This window comes from Anabrus simplex, chromosome 13 (assembly GCF_040414725.1).
Source record: "Anabrus simplex isolate iqAnaSimp1 chromosome 13, ASM4041472v1, whole genome shotgun sequence".
NCBI lineage: Eukaryota > Metazoa > Arthropoda > Insecta > Orthoptera > Tettigoniidae > Anabrus > Anabrus simplex.
Window position 1 is genome coordinate 87063581 of NC_090277.1, and position 14565 is coordinate 87078145.

Sequence of the window (14565 nt, forward strand, 5' to 3'; positions counted from 1 at the left end):
AATTCAGAGAACACTCAATTTTTTTTAATTGCATGTTTTATGAGTTCATAAACTGGGCTTTTATTCCACTTCATTTCTTTTTTTTTTAAGTTACCTATGTTGATATTAATAAAGAAAATCTAGTATATGGAACTCTAAAGACAAATTCTAAAAAGAAATTGCACATCATGTTTAACCAAAAATATGATCCTTTAAAACAGCATTGTAAATCATTATTAACTAAAGAATTAGGATTGTAAAGCTTTTATGTAAATGGACTATCTCAACCAAAGTGGATAAAATTGTCATCCTCACCATTTGTTTTACATCACACAAACTCAGGTCTTGTGTGACAAACTGACAGAGCTAAGCCTGTGGAAGGAAACAACTGTGGCCTTATTTTAGATACAGCCTGGTATGAAAAATGGGAAACCATAGGAAAGGAACATTAGGGCTGCCAAACCCACCATCTCCGAAATGAAGCTACAGCTATGTCACTCAAACCGCGTAGCCAACTTGCTCGGTTGTGGCTATCTTTATATTCCACAAAATCATTATTTTCAGTTATATGAAACAAAATACTGAACTTGCAATGAAAAGCATATTCAATTGTCTACAAGCTCAATTAAAGAAAAGACAGCAACAAAAACTTTTAAACAAAGTATGGTTCCTCAAGGATTCAAGATGGTACCTCTCCTTTTATTATGGTATCAAATTTTAAGTAAGCCATTTTTATACTAAACTTCTTCCAGTTCATTCTCATTTATCTTTAATCTAGTCTATATAGCCCACAGACTTACAATCCATGGAGCAACAGCCAAAACCTGAAAAAGCATCTTAAAGGAACGTGTTAAATAGAAAGAAAAAAAAAAGGAAAGAAATAAACCACATTCTGTGCTGATGTATACTTTATTTGCAAATGAACAAATAATAAACCACATTCTGTTCTAATGTATATTTTATTTGCATATGAACACTGAAGTACATAATTTTAACAAGTATATGGAATACAAAAATCGGGATCAACATTTCATTTGTTTGTAAAGTATGACAATGAGTTTGCGTTCTGGAAGACTAGTTTCTCAAAAGGTCACGTGTAAATATGGCCACACTCTTTACGTATAATCTTGCAATGCATCCAATAAAAAATCAACTAAAATATATACTCTGGAGCAAGGTATTGTCAGACATTCCATTTTGTAACAATAGCAATCATCGAGCTGCCAACAGTAAGATATAAAATTGTGTTCCAGTAAGGAAGTATTTATTGTGAAAAGCCTGTTATAAAAAAGGATGAAAATTTGCAATATTGTTACATACGGCAAGTGTCACTGTAGCTTAAAACGTGTGAATTTACGACAAAGCAAAAGAAATCATTGCAAAAATTTTCAAATGTAATTATATTGCTGTACTCTTTCTCCAGTTTGAAACAGAAGAAACAGGGATGGTTTCTTTCTTCAGCCATCTTTTCCTCTGAACTTTTAAAACCTCCACTGAAGGAAATACTCTTGCAAATTACTTTTGATATTTTTAAATTTGTGTAAATATTAAAACAAGGAATCTTCCCTTCAAAATGTCACTAAATAAAACTCATGTTCCTCTCTAGGTTAAAAAAATTATTTTGTTTCACTGCAAACTTGAATATACCGTATTTACACGAATAATCCCCGCACCCTAACTTTAGGTAGGCTTATTTTGAAAAAAAGAAATGCCAACTTTGACGCAAAAAAACGCATCCCAATTTCGTGCCTCAAATTCTTTTAAAAATGCACGGGTATTATTCATGTAAATACGGGTATTTACGCGAATAATCCCCGCCACCGTATTTACGTGAATAATACCCGCCACCGAATAATCCCGCGCCCTAAATTTAGGAAGGCTGATTTTGAGAAAAAAATGCCAACATTAAGGCAAATAAAACCCGCACCCCAATTTTTTTTTTAAATGTGCAGGTATTATTCGCGTAAATACGGTATATAAAAATATGTATATATGTAAGGTATGTATGTACGTGAACCAAACCACATAGCGAAATTTCTTGACACTTGTCATGTATTTTACAATTGTGTGGAATAAAAGAGTCCTAGAGTAACATTTGACATGAAAGCTTGTTCTGTTATTATATTATGGGCTTTACGTCCCACTAACTACTTTAACGGTCTTCAGAGACGGCAAGGTGCCGGAATTTACTCGCAGGAGTTCTTTTACATGCCAGTAAATCTACCAACACAAGGCTAACATATATGAGCACCTTCCACCAAACTGAGCCAAGATCAAGCCTGCCAAGTTGATGTCAGAAGGCCAGAGCCTCAATTATTTTTGATACTAGAAAAGTATAGAAATATACCGTACTTACAAGAATAATACCCGCATATTTTGTTTTTAAATGAGGCACGAAATTGGGGTCCGGGTTTTATTTGAGTCAATGTTGGCATTTTTTTCAAAATCAGCCTTCCTAAAATTAGGGTAGCAGGGATTATTCGCGTAAATACGGTATAAATCTGAGGTCCAACTACACCCAAAACAAAATATAAGAAACTGATATACTTCCAAAAGACTAATTAAAAATATGCTATAAATTCTCTATCAATAAAACACTCCATAAAATTAAATGGTAATCTGAATATACCTTGCCCTTGGTACAATATATATTCACAATACAATTAAATGCAATAATAAAAATGCTTCACAAAGTAAGTTATTAAACATTACATACCTCAAAATAGAATATAATACAGGCAAGTACGTTACTGGCTCCAATAAAGCTGCCTTTTAAGACTACCTAACAAAAATGCTAACAATAGAATAGTACCGGTAATGTATTTTTTTAAAATTACTGTATTTATAGCAGTCTCAAACAATACCATCAATTACATAAAATAGGTAAGCCTCACAGAGCTATATTGTGCGCAACTAAGTAAATGCAAAGTTTCTACAATTGATGGAAGACTTCTGATTAAAAACGGCTTTCAAAAATTCGAGATGAAAGTGAAAAACCATTATGCCAAAGACATATCCTTCAAAATGACAATATAAACTGGTTCTAAAATCCCTTTGGAATATTGAGATGTAGAATATTTGGCCAAAGGAATGTAACAATCTCTCAACTGTAAATGTATTATGAAACTAAAACAGCATAAATTGACAGAAATACAAAGCTCAATGTTTCCTTTCCTAGTTCTCAATTATCTTGCTGGAAACTCAACAAAAAGCTGAAACTAATTCCAAGAGAACAGGTGGAGTAGTGATTAAAATCCATTGACCTTATACAGGATTTATTTTATTTTTTAAAATAGACTTTCCATTTTTCCAAAATAGAACTTTATAATGGTCTAACATTTAAAAATGAATTTTGTTAGTAATGGGAAAAGGAGAAGTTAGCGTTCCCATTTCCTAGTTCTCATTATCAAAGAGAGTTTGTAATTCGAGGGATTTCAACGAGAGATTATGAAGGTTTAAAACGCAGCCTGAAGAGGAAAAACGAAATGGACTTGACGTTAGTATAGCTGCCAAAATGGACCCAAGTAAAAAATTCTTCACATATTCTCAGTTTTGGATAACGTAGTCAGAGAATTCCACAAGACTGGAAGTCATCATCTGAATCCCATAGAAAAGATTAAATAATCTACTACAGAGTGATGCAACATTCACATGTTTTTGGCACGACACTCTTCACTCTTTCCCTCTGAGCTCTGAGAATACTGAAAAGAAAGTCATCAGTGGAAATTAGCCAACATATTCAGTAAAACCTCGTTAATTCGAAGTCGTTGGGACTCAAAAATCGGACTTCGAATTACATGATTTTGAATTAACCGCCAATTCGCAATTCAGAAGTACCAACCCTTGCCGCGTTACAAAATATTCTAAGGCCCGTCACTGCATGCAGTTAACCTTGATTCACAGTTTATACCGTTCAAATGCCATGAAAAAAGAACTATTTCCAAAATGTATCCAAGAAGGTGCATTTACAGTATTCAAATAATGCACCTGGATATCTCACTGGCAAACATAACCTCACGCAACAAAAGGAAAAAAAAAAAAAAAAAAAAAAAACAAGAGTCAAAGATGAGGAGAAATCTATGCTGGCTCTCATGTGCAAGTGCTTTATTCATTGGATTACTATACTGTATACATTTTAGATGCCTTTTAATTACACAGAAAGTACTCGATGCCCTTAAACTCGAACTTTCCTGTGACTCTATCCTTGTGCGATTTCCCGCCATGGCACTTCTCTCGTACTTCAGAAATGTAAACACTTCCGCATCGCAAAGTATTCTAAGACCCATTAACATGCAATCACCTCGATTCACAGTTTAAACCTTTTAAATGCCATGGAAAAAAACTATTTCCGAAATGTACCCAACAAGGTGCATTTACAATGTTCAAATAATGCACTTGGATAAATCACTGACAAACATAACCTCACACAACGAAAGAAAAAAAAAAATCACACAATTCAAAGACGAGGATACATTATGTTGGTTCCCCTGGATTTCTGTACTGTCTGAACTTTTAGATGCTTTGTACTGGCATGGAAAGTGCCCGACGTCGTTAAAACCTTGTGACTTATCCAACTTTCGTATGACGAGGGGATAAAGTTTCTCGCTTCCATGTGCATTTCAACGCACCCTTGTACGATTCTCCGGCTGGCACTTTCTCCTTTAAAACCATAAGACCGTTTGGGCTCGCATTAAAATAATGCAATGCAGTTTCATCGGCAATGACAATATTGTTCGGTGCCTACGAATGTATTATATGAGCCACGTTTTTTCGTCAACTGTCGGCACGCCATTGTTCGCGGATTCTGTTTTTCGGCACACTGCCTGTTGCGTGATATTACGGCGTTCGTCAAAAGGTTGAATACAAAAGAATTCCGATTTCATTCAACTTAGCTATCATAAAGCGCGCTGTAGACCCACCGAAATGAGTGTAAGTGCGGAAAACTACCCCTCCACGTTCTGGAACACGCGTTCTATTATGACGCGGATAAATTTCGAGTTGAAATTACTCTAACATACTAGGGCCTATTGTTTTAAAATGTAAAGGCAGTTTCGAATTAAAAGTCTGAATTTTGGTAATGGGGCCAACATTGTACTTCGAATTACGAATTATCCGTATTTTGAATTAAGCAATTTAAATAACATGCAAAACTGTATCTCATGTTTCCGGGAATGAGAGCTTCTTCGAATTAGGCGGGATTTTGAATTAACCAATGTCGAATTATCGAGGTTCTACTGTATATAACTTTAATATACAGAATTTCATCAGTCTGAGCAATCCCTGCAGTAAAATCTTTTTGTAAATATATTTTACTTTGGATATTGTCGACGGTTAGTGTTATTACCTGCCGTCCTCGGGGGCCCAGATTCGATTCCTGGTATTGTCAGAAATTGAAGAATGGCAGGAGGAATGTGGTTGATATGGACTATACGTTAGTATAGCTGCCTAAATGGACCCAAGTAAAAGCTTGAAAAGAGCTGCATGACCTCGGAATGAGGACACTAGTTTACCTTTACTTTGGATACTAAATCATCCGTCTGTGCAAATACTCTTTATTGTCAGATAGAATAAACAGGATTTACTGTGCAGTTATGAAAAAACATAGAAAAAAATGCAAGATTAAGACAGAGGAAATAGGAAAAAAGAAAGAAAATTGCAAAGGTGAAGAATCTCATCTGATTTTCTTTTCCTTTTTTAAAAAATTTGTTTCGGCCACCCATGGACCTTGTTTGACAATCTCTGCAGTATTTTTAGCTTTCTCCTACTTCCTTCTTTTGCTCTTCTGTATAGGACCTCCTCCTCACTAGTGTTTGTGCAGTCTCATTGAAACAGTAGAACTTCATCATCATCATTATTATTGAAATGGCGTGTCATTCCAACTGACGAGCCCGCTGCAGCAGTGGGACGAAATGCTGTTTATTCTACAACTGAAAAACCCTAATTACTTCCAATTGTTGTTGAAAATAATGTTATTTGGTTTTAATGACTAGTTTTATGGTTTTACATAGTTGCCAAGATACCACAAATTTTCCCCCGCAGTACTTTGTTTACACACCAGTAAAGCTATAGACACGAAGCTGGCATATTTCAGCACCTTCAAACAAAACTCTAGCTCGGAACATTGGCCCAGCAGAGGAGGAGAAAATGAAGAAATAATATGTTTGTACTGGTGAGAAATCAAAAGTTGCACGAAAAACTGACCAGAAACTTCACTGAATTAACGAAACACCATTAAAATAAAAACAGTATGGCACATTATTAGCGTGTTTGTACTAAGTTGAGAAATTACATCAGTCTTACTAAAGGAAAGCAAGCTGCCTAATAAAAACAACAAATATATATTTGGTTTCTTTGTAATATTTCATAGGTTGATTCCCATTGTGACGAATTGACGTGTACTTGTGCACCATTGCAAAGGAGGTAACTAAATTTAAATGGCATGGTAAATAACTCGTTCAAGATACATAATTTACCACAGTGCTAGTATTTATAAACCAGCAAAACCTCAGAATCAGATTATCATTACATAAAGAATTTTAACATGTTATGCGACGTAATTACAGCATAGAAAAACTTATCATTCTTGGAAATGTTCCCGGCAAGAGAGATCATGGGTGGACGTGTTCCCACTCGATGTAATCTATCACCTAATGATTTCATTTGATTAGGTGATACATTCGTTTGAAATCAATACAGAAGCAAACATAAATCAAACCATTGTGTTTAAATTTAAAAATTCCCACTTGATGGTCAAACATTATCAAGAGAATAACTGGGCTGAACATCTCTGGTGCAGCACGTCTGGCCAAGGACTGCAAGAGAGAGAGACAACTGGCCAATACCCTGCTCGAACTCACAATTTGATTCACGTCGCAACGACACAGATTCTGAAGGCAAAATTTTTTTCGACCAACAGGACTTCAACTGGCTAACCACAGTGTTAGACCACACAGGCTTGGCATTATTTGACAAGAAAGGCTATGTACAGGCACTGGGAATCACTGTCTCCCTTCCTACCATAATATATTCAGTCATTTATTTCATCTCATTAATTCCTCTAATTAGCTTGACGTCAGGAAGGGTATCTGGAGACAAAAACTCTCTACGAAGATTTCACCTCGCTTCCTACCCAACCTCTTAAAGAAACGGGACGGGGGTTTGACATACAGTTTCGGCCTGATACGATCAAGGTTAATACTAATTTCTAGAAATCCATCTTGACGGAGAATGCGGTTCTTCCCTCTTCGGACTACTTCACTCTTTCCGGAAGGTCCTTTAACCCTTGTACCAAGGTCCTCAACTTACTTTCTCCTTGAACCAGCATCTCAGAGACACCAGCCAGTTCCTCCTTCACGCACCTGCCCAAGTCATGAAAAGACCAAAAATTCTTCCAGAAATTCTTGTGTTAGGCATTCGATACAGATTACCATAAAACATAAGATGGAGCTGTCTCATAGCAAGCGAGGACGTTTCAAATTTACAGTCTTACTAATAAAAAATAATTATAGAGTTGTTTAACACTTATATAGTTATACATTGAATAAACCTCGTAAAAGTGTTGCATATTTTTCTTACTAATAAACGTGGTATATGCATTGTATTACTATACTGCTTGTATACACTCGTTCAAAGCCGTAGGAATCTCTTCCTGCAGCTCACTGCCATATTTCTTCATGCTCACCACCTTTATGATCGCTTCTGCTGCTTGATCTAAGAGCAAAACCTTTCAAGAAGCCACATTGTAGCACAAACGGAATAAAATAGAATGCTTGAATAAACAAGAACAGAACAGTAACACACATATTTCAGCAGTATCCCTGTCCGTAGTGCTGTAAGAACACGAAGTTCACACGATATAGAGGCACTTCTTGGATCTTTCAATAAGTCGTTTCTGCCTGTGGTAATGACAATTCGAGGATACTCTTTCGTAAATATATATTTCATTTTAAAACTTTTGTCATCTAGGAGAAATGGATTACTCCCTCTCAACGTGTTTTATTCTAGGAACATGTCCAGTCTCCATAACCTCTAAATGTTCTACGCCTTCTATGTTACAAATATTGTGGAGATCATCAATGTTATTTTCCATTCTTTCAATGTGTACTTAATGGGATAGTCTGATATTTTAACATGGTTATATTACTACAGACAGTAAATACCACTAAAACAAACTGATCGCTCATTGTTACTTTTTCGTCACTCGCTGCTATACCACACTTATACAAGGGTCCTGGTCTGTATAAACAATTCAGTGAATAACTATAACAGATGTATACACAGGAGGCTTTTACACGGTTCACTAGTAACAAATTTCACATAAACTGTGTATAAATCTTGTATAAAAGTTATACAATATTTATTAGTAAGACTGTTAAAATACAGCTCTGCATTTGACTTCTGGCAATATTCGGTCTCAGAATGTTCATGTGGGCCGAGGTCTTAGGAATTTCCTCTCCTTCATTCGGATCCTGTCTATCTCACCATGGTAAGCGCCAAGCATTCAGCAGCACGTAAGGCTTCAGGACTTACTACTGAGGTGTAATGGTGACATTTGACTTGCCATAAGATCAATCTGGACTGACAAGCAGGTTTACAAAGGTGAAAAGCTAAAGAGGAGAAGAAATCACAGGAATAGAACCAGCGTTTGGGTGGTTAGGCAGTGTGTGTTTGCGGAGTTTTGGGGAGATGTGCCATTTGAACTCATCAGTTGGATTGGCATGCCCCTCCAAGACTCGGCTTAGCAGTGGCAGACCAATTGCATGGTCCTGCAGTGTTAGCAAATAGGGATTGCTAACCAGCTAAAGAAGAAGAGAGTTTTCCATTTTCAGAAATATGTATTCCCCACGGAGATACAAGTCCAAAAAAGCCTATCTGCTAACACAGCAGGACCATGCAATTGGTCTGCCACTGCTAAGCCGAGTCTTGGAGGGGTGTGTCAATCCTCCTCCTTCTTCCCCCCCCACTAGTACTATTACTCCTCCTCCTGTCGTATCCTAAGGATAGGGCAGGCTGTTCTTGATACGCGAGTGGCGAGTCTATTCCTCCTTTCCTAGCGTTTAGTCCCGCATTGGTGCGTAGTCCACTTTCAAACATGCCATACTCCATTTCCTGCGGTCAAGGGCATCATCTTCAGTGATGCTTTTGAGACGCAGGTCTTCCTTCATGCAGTCGAACCATCGCTTCTTGGGGTGACCTCAGGATCAAGAGGAAGGCTGTATGTATTATTGATTCTGCACGGCTTCGGACGACATGACCATACCATCTAAGTCGTGCTTCTCACATCTTTTCTGGGATAGTGCCACTCCCAATCGCCTTCGGACATCTTCGTTTCTGACATGGTCCAGTTTTGTAAGACCCAGTGACCAACGTAACATTTTCATCCCCATACCATATAGAACCTGCTCGTGCTTCTTAGTTGTAGGCCAGCATTCTGACCCATAGAGTGCAACTGGTCAGACCATGGATTTCAGGAGGGTGGGAATTTTCTTGTCGTACAGCACGACAGTGACCGACGCCACTTCAGCCATGTAGCATTTACTCGTGTTCAGGTGTCTCGTAATGTATTTCTGTCTGATATGATGAGTGATCCAAGGTATTTAAATTAGTTAGCTTTAACTAGATCTTGCCCATCGATGCAAATAGTATCAGCAGTTTGCAAGCCCAAATGGCACGTCTGGGAGGAACTCTCCAAATGCACATGGCCTAACCACCCAAAAGCCGGTTCTATTCCTGTGATTTTTAGATCTGCAGCCACGATAGCCTTTTTTTTGAAGAGGAAAAGGCCTGTTTAAACCCCATCAGAGTATAGAGTCCTTAAAAGTAGATTTAGTGAAGGCAGAAGCTACAATACCACTAGAAGTGGTGCGAGTAGCAACACACAAGTGACTGAATCGCTTCAAGAAGTGTCACGGCACGGGGTGGATACCTGTACAAGGGACAGAACTTATGGCTACTTTTCGACAGTAAATACCACAACATGCTCCCCATTTTACCTATATTAGACACGCAGACACTCCCAGTAACAACGTTCGTATCTTGAACGAGTTATAATACCATTGTTTCTCACCTGGCAGAGATTCTTGTACGGTTCTCTATGGTATACAAGATATATAACAACACCTGAGCTACAAAAAATAAAATATCTTTGGGTATGATTGCTTCACTTGGTCTCAGCCAACACCTGGCGAAATCTGTCAAGGAAGATGTCTGCGTGGTGCTCCTGGAAGATGAGCGCAGGACGCAGGCGGACAGCAATCTCACCACACCCGCCAGATTGGATACCTGAACAGAAAAAGCATACATAATATAGATCGAACTTCTGTAGAACTACGTACATATCTTCTTAAAGTGTCATCTCCGAACGGAGGTTGACAGTCCACACGACCAGCTACATATACAGTATATAAAATAAGAGTTTTGTCTGTACATTACTCAGAATTTAAAAAGAATAGTATTTCTGTATCAGCCATGTCCACATAACAAGCAAATGCACTTTTTAATTTTCCATCATTTCTGTCTGCCTTTCATTTTCACGCCCTTCGTGGGCCTTGCCTTTCTTCATCCGTAACTCCATTTTTCGAAGTGATGGATCACTTCTTTTTCTGCCAGGCTCCTCACTTTTACCTATCCTGTCCGAACTCTCTTGCTCAACTCTTGTTCTTTTCTGACCCCGATGGTAGTAGATCATATAGATGTTGATTTCCATAGGGAACCTGAAATATTTGTCCTGAAAGAGTAGATTTATAATACCAATATAAATGGTCACTTACTGGACATTATAAATTTTCCAGCTAACTCATTCCTGCTTGCCAACGTTTTGCTCCAGTGTGCTAAGTCAGGCTCATCAGTTTGTAAATAGCACACCCACCAAGACGCATGGCCAGTGCATACCGTGGAGGCCATTGTGTAGGCTATCTGGAGCCACCGGCAGTGCCAATGCACTGAGACTGTCTCATTACCAAAAATCGATGCCTGCCTGGCCATCAGATGATATAGATGTTGATTCTCATAGTCTCTCATAGTGCAATGGCACTGCTGATGGCTCCAGATAGCCTACGCAATGGCCTCCACGGTATGCACTAGCCATGCGTCTTGGTAGGTGTGCTATTTACCAACTGATGAACCCGACTTAGCACACTGGGGCGAAACGCTGGCAACCAAGAATGAGTTAGCTGGAAAATTTATAATGTCCAATAACGGACCATTTATATTGGTAGTAGATCATTCGAAACCTATTAAAGTACCTCAGAATATGGTTAAAAAACCATTTACCAATATGTGTGAGGCATAGTGTGGAACAAGGATGTCCCAGAAAAATCCAAGAAAATTCTGTATCAGTGTATTACACACCAATTTTTACATATGGGGCGGGCACATGAACAACAAAACATTATGAAAGCAGAATCCAGGCATCCAAGATGAAATTCCTTAGAGGAATAATTGGGAAAACACGAAGGGATAAAATCAGAAACATAGAAATCAGAGACAGAGAGTTGTATTTCCTAAACTGCAAGACAAGACAGGGAGCAGTCAACTGAAATGGTATGGACACATGATGAGAATGGAAGAGTATACAGTTCCAAAGTGAGTAGTTACAGAGAAAATGAACACAGGGAAAGAGACAAAAATATGAAGATGAGTACTGGTGGCAGAAGACTAGGATCATAGTACAGACACAGATGCAACAGGTCAATATATAGTAGAAATCCACTATAGCGAGTACGGGATATAATGAGAACCCCGTTATAACTTCAGTGTTTTTTTTTTTTTTTTTTCTCCTGCCCCTTCGAAATTCCTATATTAAACTGTGTATTATCCTTCGGTTACAGCAAGAGCCCTATCACTGACACATTCGTTATTTCGAGCGAATAAGCTAATACCCGTCGACTGCTGTTCCATAAAGAAAATTAGAAATGAAAGAGGAGAACATGTTTTCATAATATGTAAATAACGCGGTCAAAAACATTAACTAGTTAGAAATAAAGGCTATGTAAAAGATTTCTTAATTTTAATACGCTACACTAAAATTAAGTAAGAATGCGATATACCTCAAGATACAGCATAGCACATCACTAATTTCAGAGGTCAGTTTAAATTTTCTTGCATCTGGTTAAATTTTGGGGAGACTATTCCCATTAAAATTTATAGCAAGAATGTTATTTCTCTACTGGGGCTTCGAATATGTTTGCATGATACACATAGTACGGTTAAGTTAGGTCAGGTGACACTGTATGAAAAAGAAAACTTAAACATTTGCCACAAAATGCAATCGATCATCGAACCAAGTCGTTTTCTCGCTATGTACACTTCCAAGCTCTCTTGTCGACATTCGAAGGCGATGTCAGAGTTGATTAGTAATACCTATCGACTGCTGTTCTCTAAAAAATATCAAAATGAAAGAGGATAACACATTATTGTCATAAATGTGTAAATGACGTGGCCGATAGCACTCATTAGAAATAAAGGCTGAAGCAAACGATCGGTTAATTTTTTAATGTTATATACTGAAAGTAAGTAAGAATGTAATACACCTCAAAATATGGCAGAGTACATCACTGATTTCAAAGGATAGTTTACATTTTCTCACATCTAGTTAAAAATCGGAAAGACTATTGCCATGCAAATTTTTAGCGAGGAGGTTATTTCTCTACATGCGCTTGAAATATGTTTTCGTGATACATATACGGTTAGGTTAGGCGACTATCTGTAGAAGAAAACTGAAACGTTTGCCACAGAAGCCTCTGGATTGATACCACAACTTTTTTCAGAATGAAATTAAACACAAACCTTCATGTTCTGTAGTTTCGGGTTTCAAAAAATAACAAACAAGTAAGCCGTAGTGTGGATATTATCCCCAAAATTGAACAAACTAATTGCCGTTTCATACTGATTTTAATGTGTATAGGGTTTTACCCAACTTTTACGAAAAATCTGATACGACAATCCGCTATGGCAAGTAAATTTTTTGCCATTATGAATTCTCGCTATAACGAACTTCTACTGAAATGGAAAAGATCAAACAAGGCAGAAATCAATAAGGACCAACCTTTCTTTCTCAGCCTAGCCACAACATCGTCCCTCAATTTCGTGTCTGAACAGTTGATGGCGAGGAAGGTTCCTCGTCCTCTGGCCGAGTTGATGAGGGCTGGGAACTCTTTCTGCAGCTGGTAAAGTCCTTGCTGCAACTTCTTGCCAGATTTCTGCACCACATCCAGGAGGTTATCCCTCTTGATCACCTCCACCACGCTCTGCAGCAGCACCAATTTGCCAGGATCACCCATCCACGTGTTGAACACTCGATAGCCCAGCTGTGGCCTGTAACATTACAACACTGCGACTGTCAAAGTAAAAAACTCGTGAGAAATATATTTGTGACGTGTGCTGCAGGTGTTTCTCTATTTGGCCTAGTTCAAATAAATTCTGGATCATTTAAAAATTGTATATCCAGGAACAGTTAAATGCATGGGAAGATAAGTTGGAACAATATGGAATGAAATTTAATGTCAAAAAGAACAATATACAGCCAAAATTGGTTGGATGTTTTTGTCGGGACCGAAAACAATGTCCTAAAGAGAGAACGTACTAAAATAATGAAAAACCTTACGCTGTTAAATTTAAGGTTAGGTTTTAACATAAAAATAAATACGATGAAAAAAAAGAAACAAGTGTTTACAATTATAATTAATGAAATAATACATTTAAAGAACACCAACATAGCAAAACTTCAAGGAAAAACGTTCTTAGAGACGCGAACTATATGCATCATTTACAATGATGTATTATCGTAGCAATGTCCACATCTGGGTAATTTGGACACGTTTCGTGTGTGGATTAGCATCCGCTTTCTCAATAAACTTTAATTTTTCATCATTTGTAAACTGTCTAGCTTTCTTCTTCTCCATAACAGAATGTCCTACAAACCACTATGCGTAAGTACAGTAGGCTTAATGTATGTATGTTATTACACAATTCACTTCTCTCTCTCTCTCTCTCTCTCTCTCTCTCTCTCTCTCCATCAGCCATGAGGGTGGTTGGCAGCAGCTCTCCATTCTTCAAGTTTCTCTGCTATACTTTTTCAGTTCGTAGCAGGAGTCACATCTCATGTCGTTAATATTTGCGTCGCGTACGCTAATCTTGGCCGTCCTCTCTAATTTTTTTCCCTCTATTATTTTCTTCAATACCCCATCATGTCTTAAGTATATGGCCTATTAGATGATCCCGCCATCTTTTTATTTGTGTCGTAACACATCTCTTCGTTCGTGACCGCAGCAGTAGGCCGACACGCTAAGGCCATGAAATTAAGTTTCCGGCCAAATTTTCAGCCAGGCCAGCCGTCGCTGGTGCATCATGTGCGCAACGTGGCCGGGAACGCTAATGTAAATTTCTTATGGTGGGATTATTACGAATGTACTAAAGAGTGATGTAAATGTGCTATCCAGGTTTCTCTAGCGTGTATTAAATAGGACAAATTTAGCACCGACATGTCAGCTGTATACGTACGTACAGTAGCCAAGATAAAATTCTAAAAGAATTTAATTGTATAACGTCCACCTGTTCAATACACGTTTGCCATATGAAAAATGGTCT

General features: G+C 37.8%; 1 protein-coding gene across 1 annotated transcript in view; it reads right to left on the reverse strand.

The window, feature by feature from the left end:
• Positions 1-919: 919 nt before the first annotated feature.
• The window catches only part of Gabat (4-aminobutyrate aminotransferase), a 71011-nt gene continuing 57365 nt past the window's right edge, over positions 920-14565 (reverse strand). Inside the window, exons 9-10 of the mRNA XM_068230115.1 lie at positions 13025-13293; positions 920-10260 (exon numbers count right to left, since the gene is read on the reverse strand). Of these exons, the coding sequence (XP_068086216.1) occupies positions 10139-10260; positions 13025-13293 (391 nt within the window). The 3' untranslated portion in view covers positions 920-10138. The remainder of the gene's footprint in view (positions 10261-13024; positions 13294-14565) is intronic.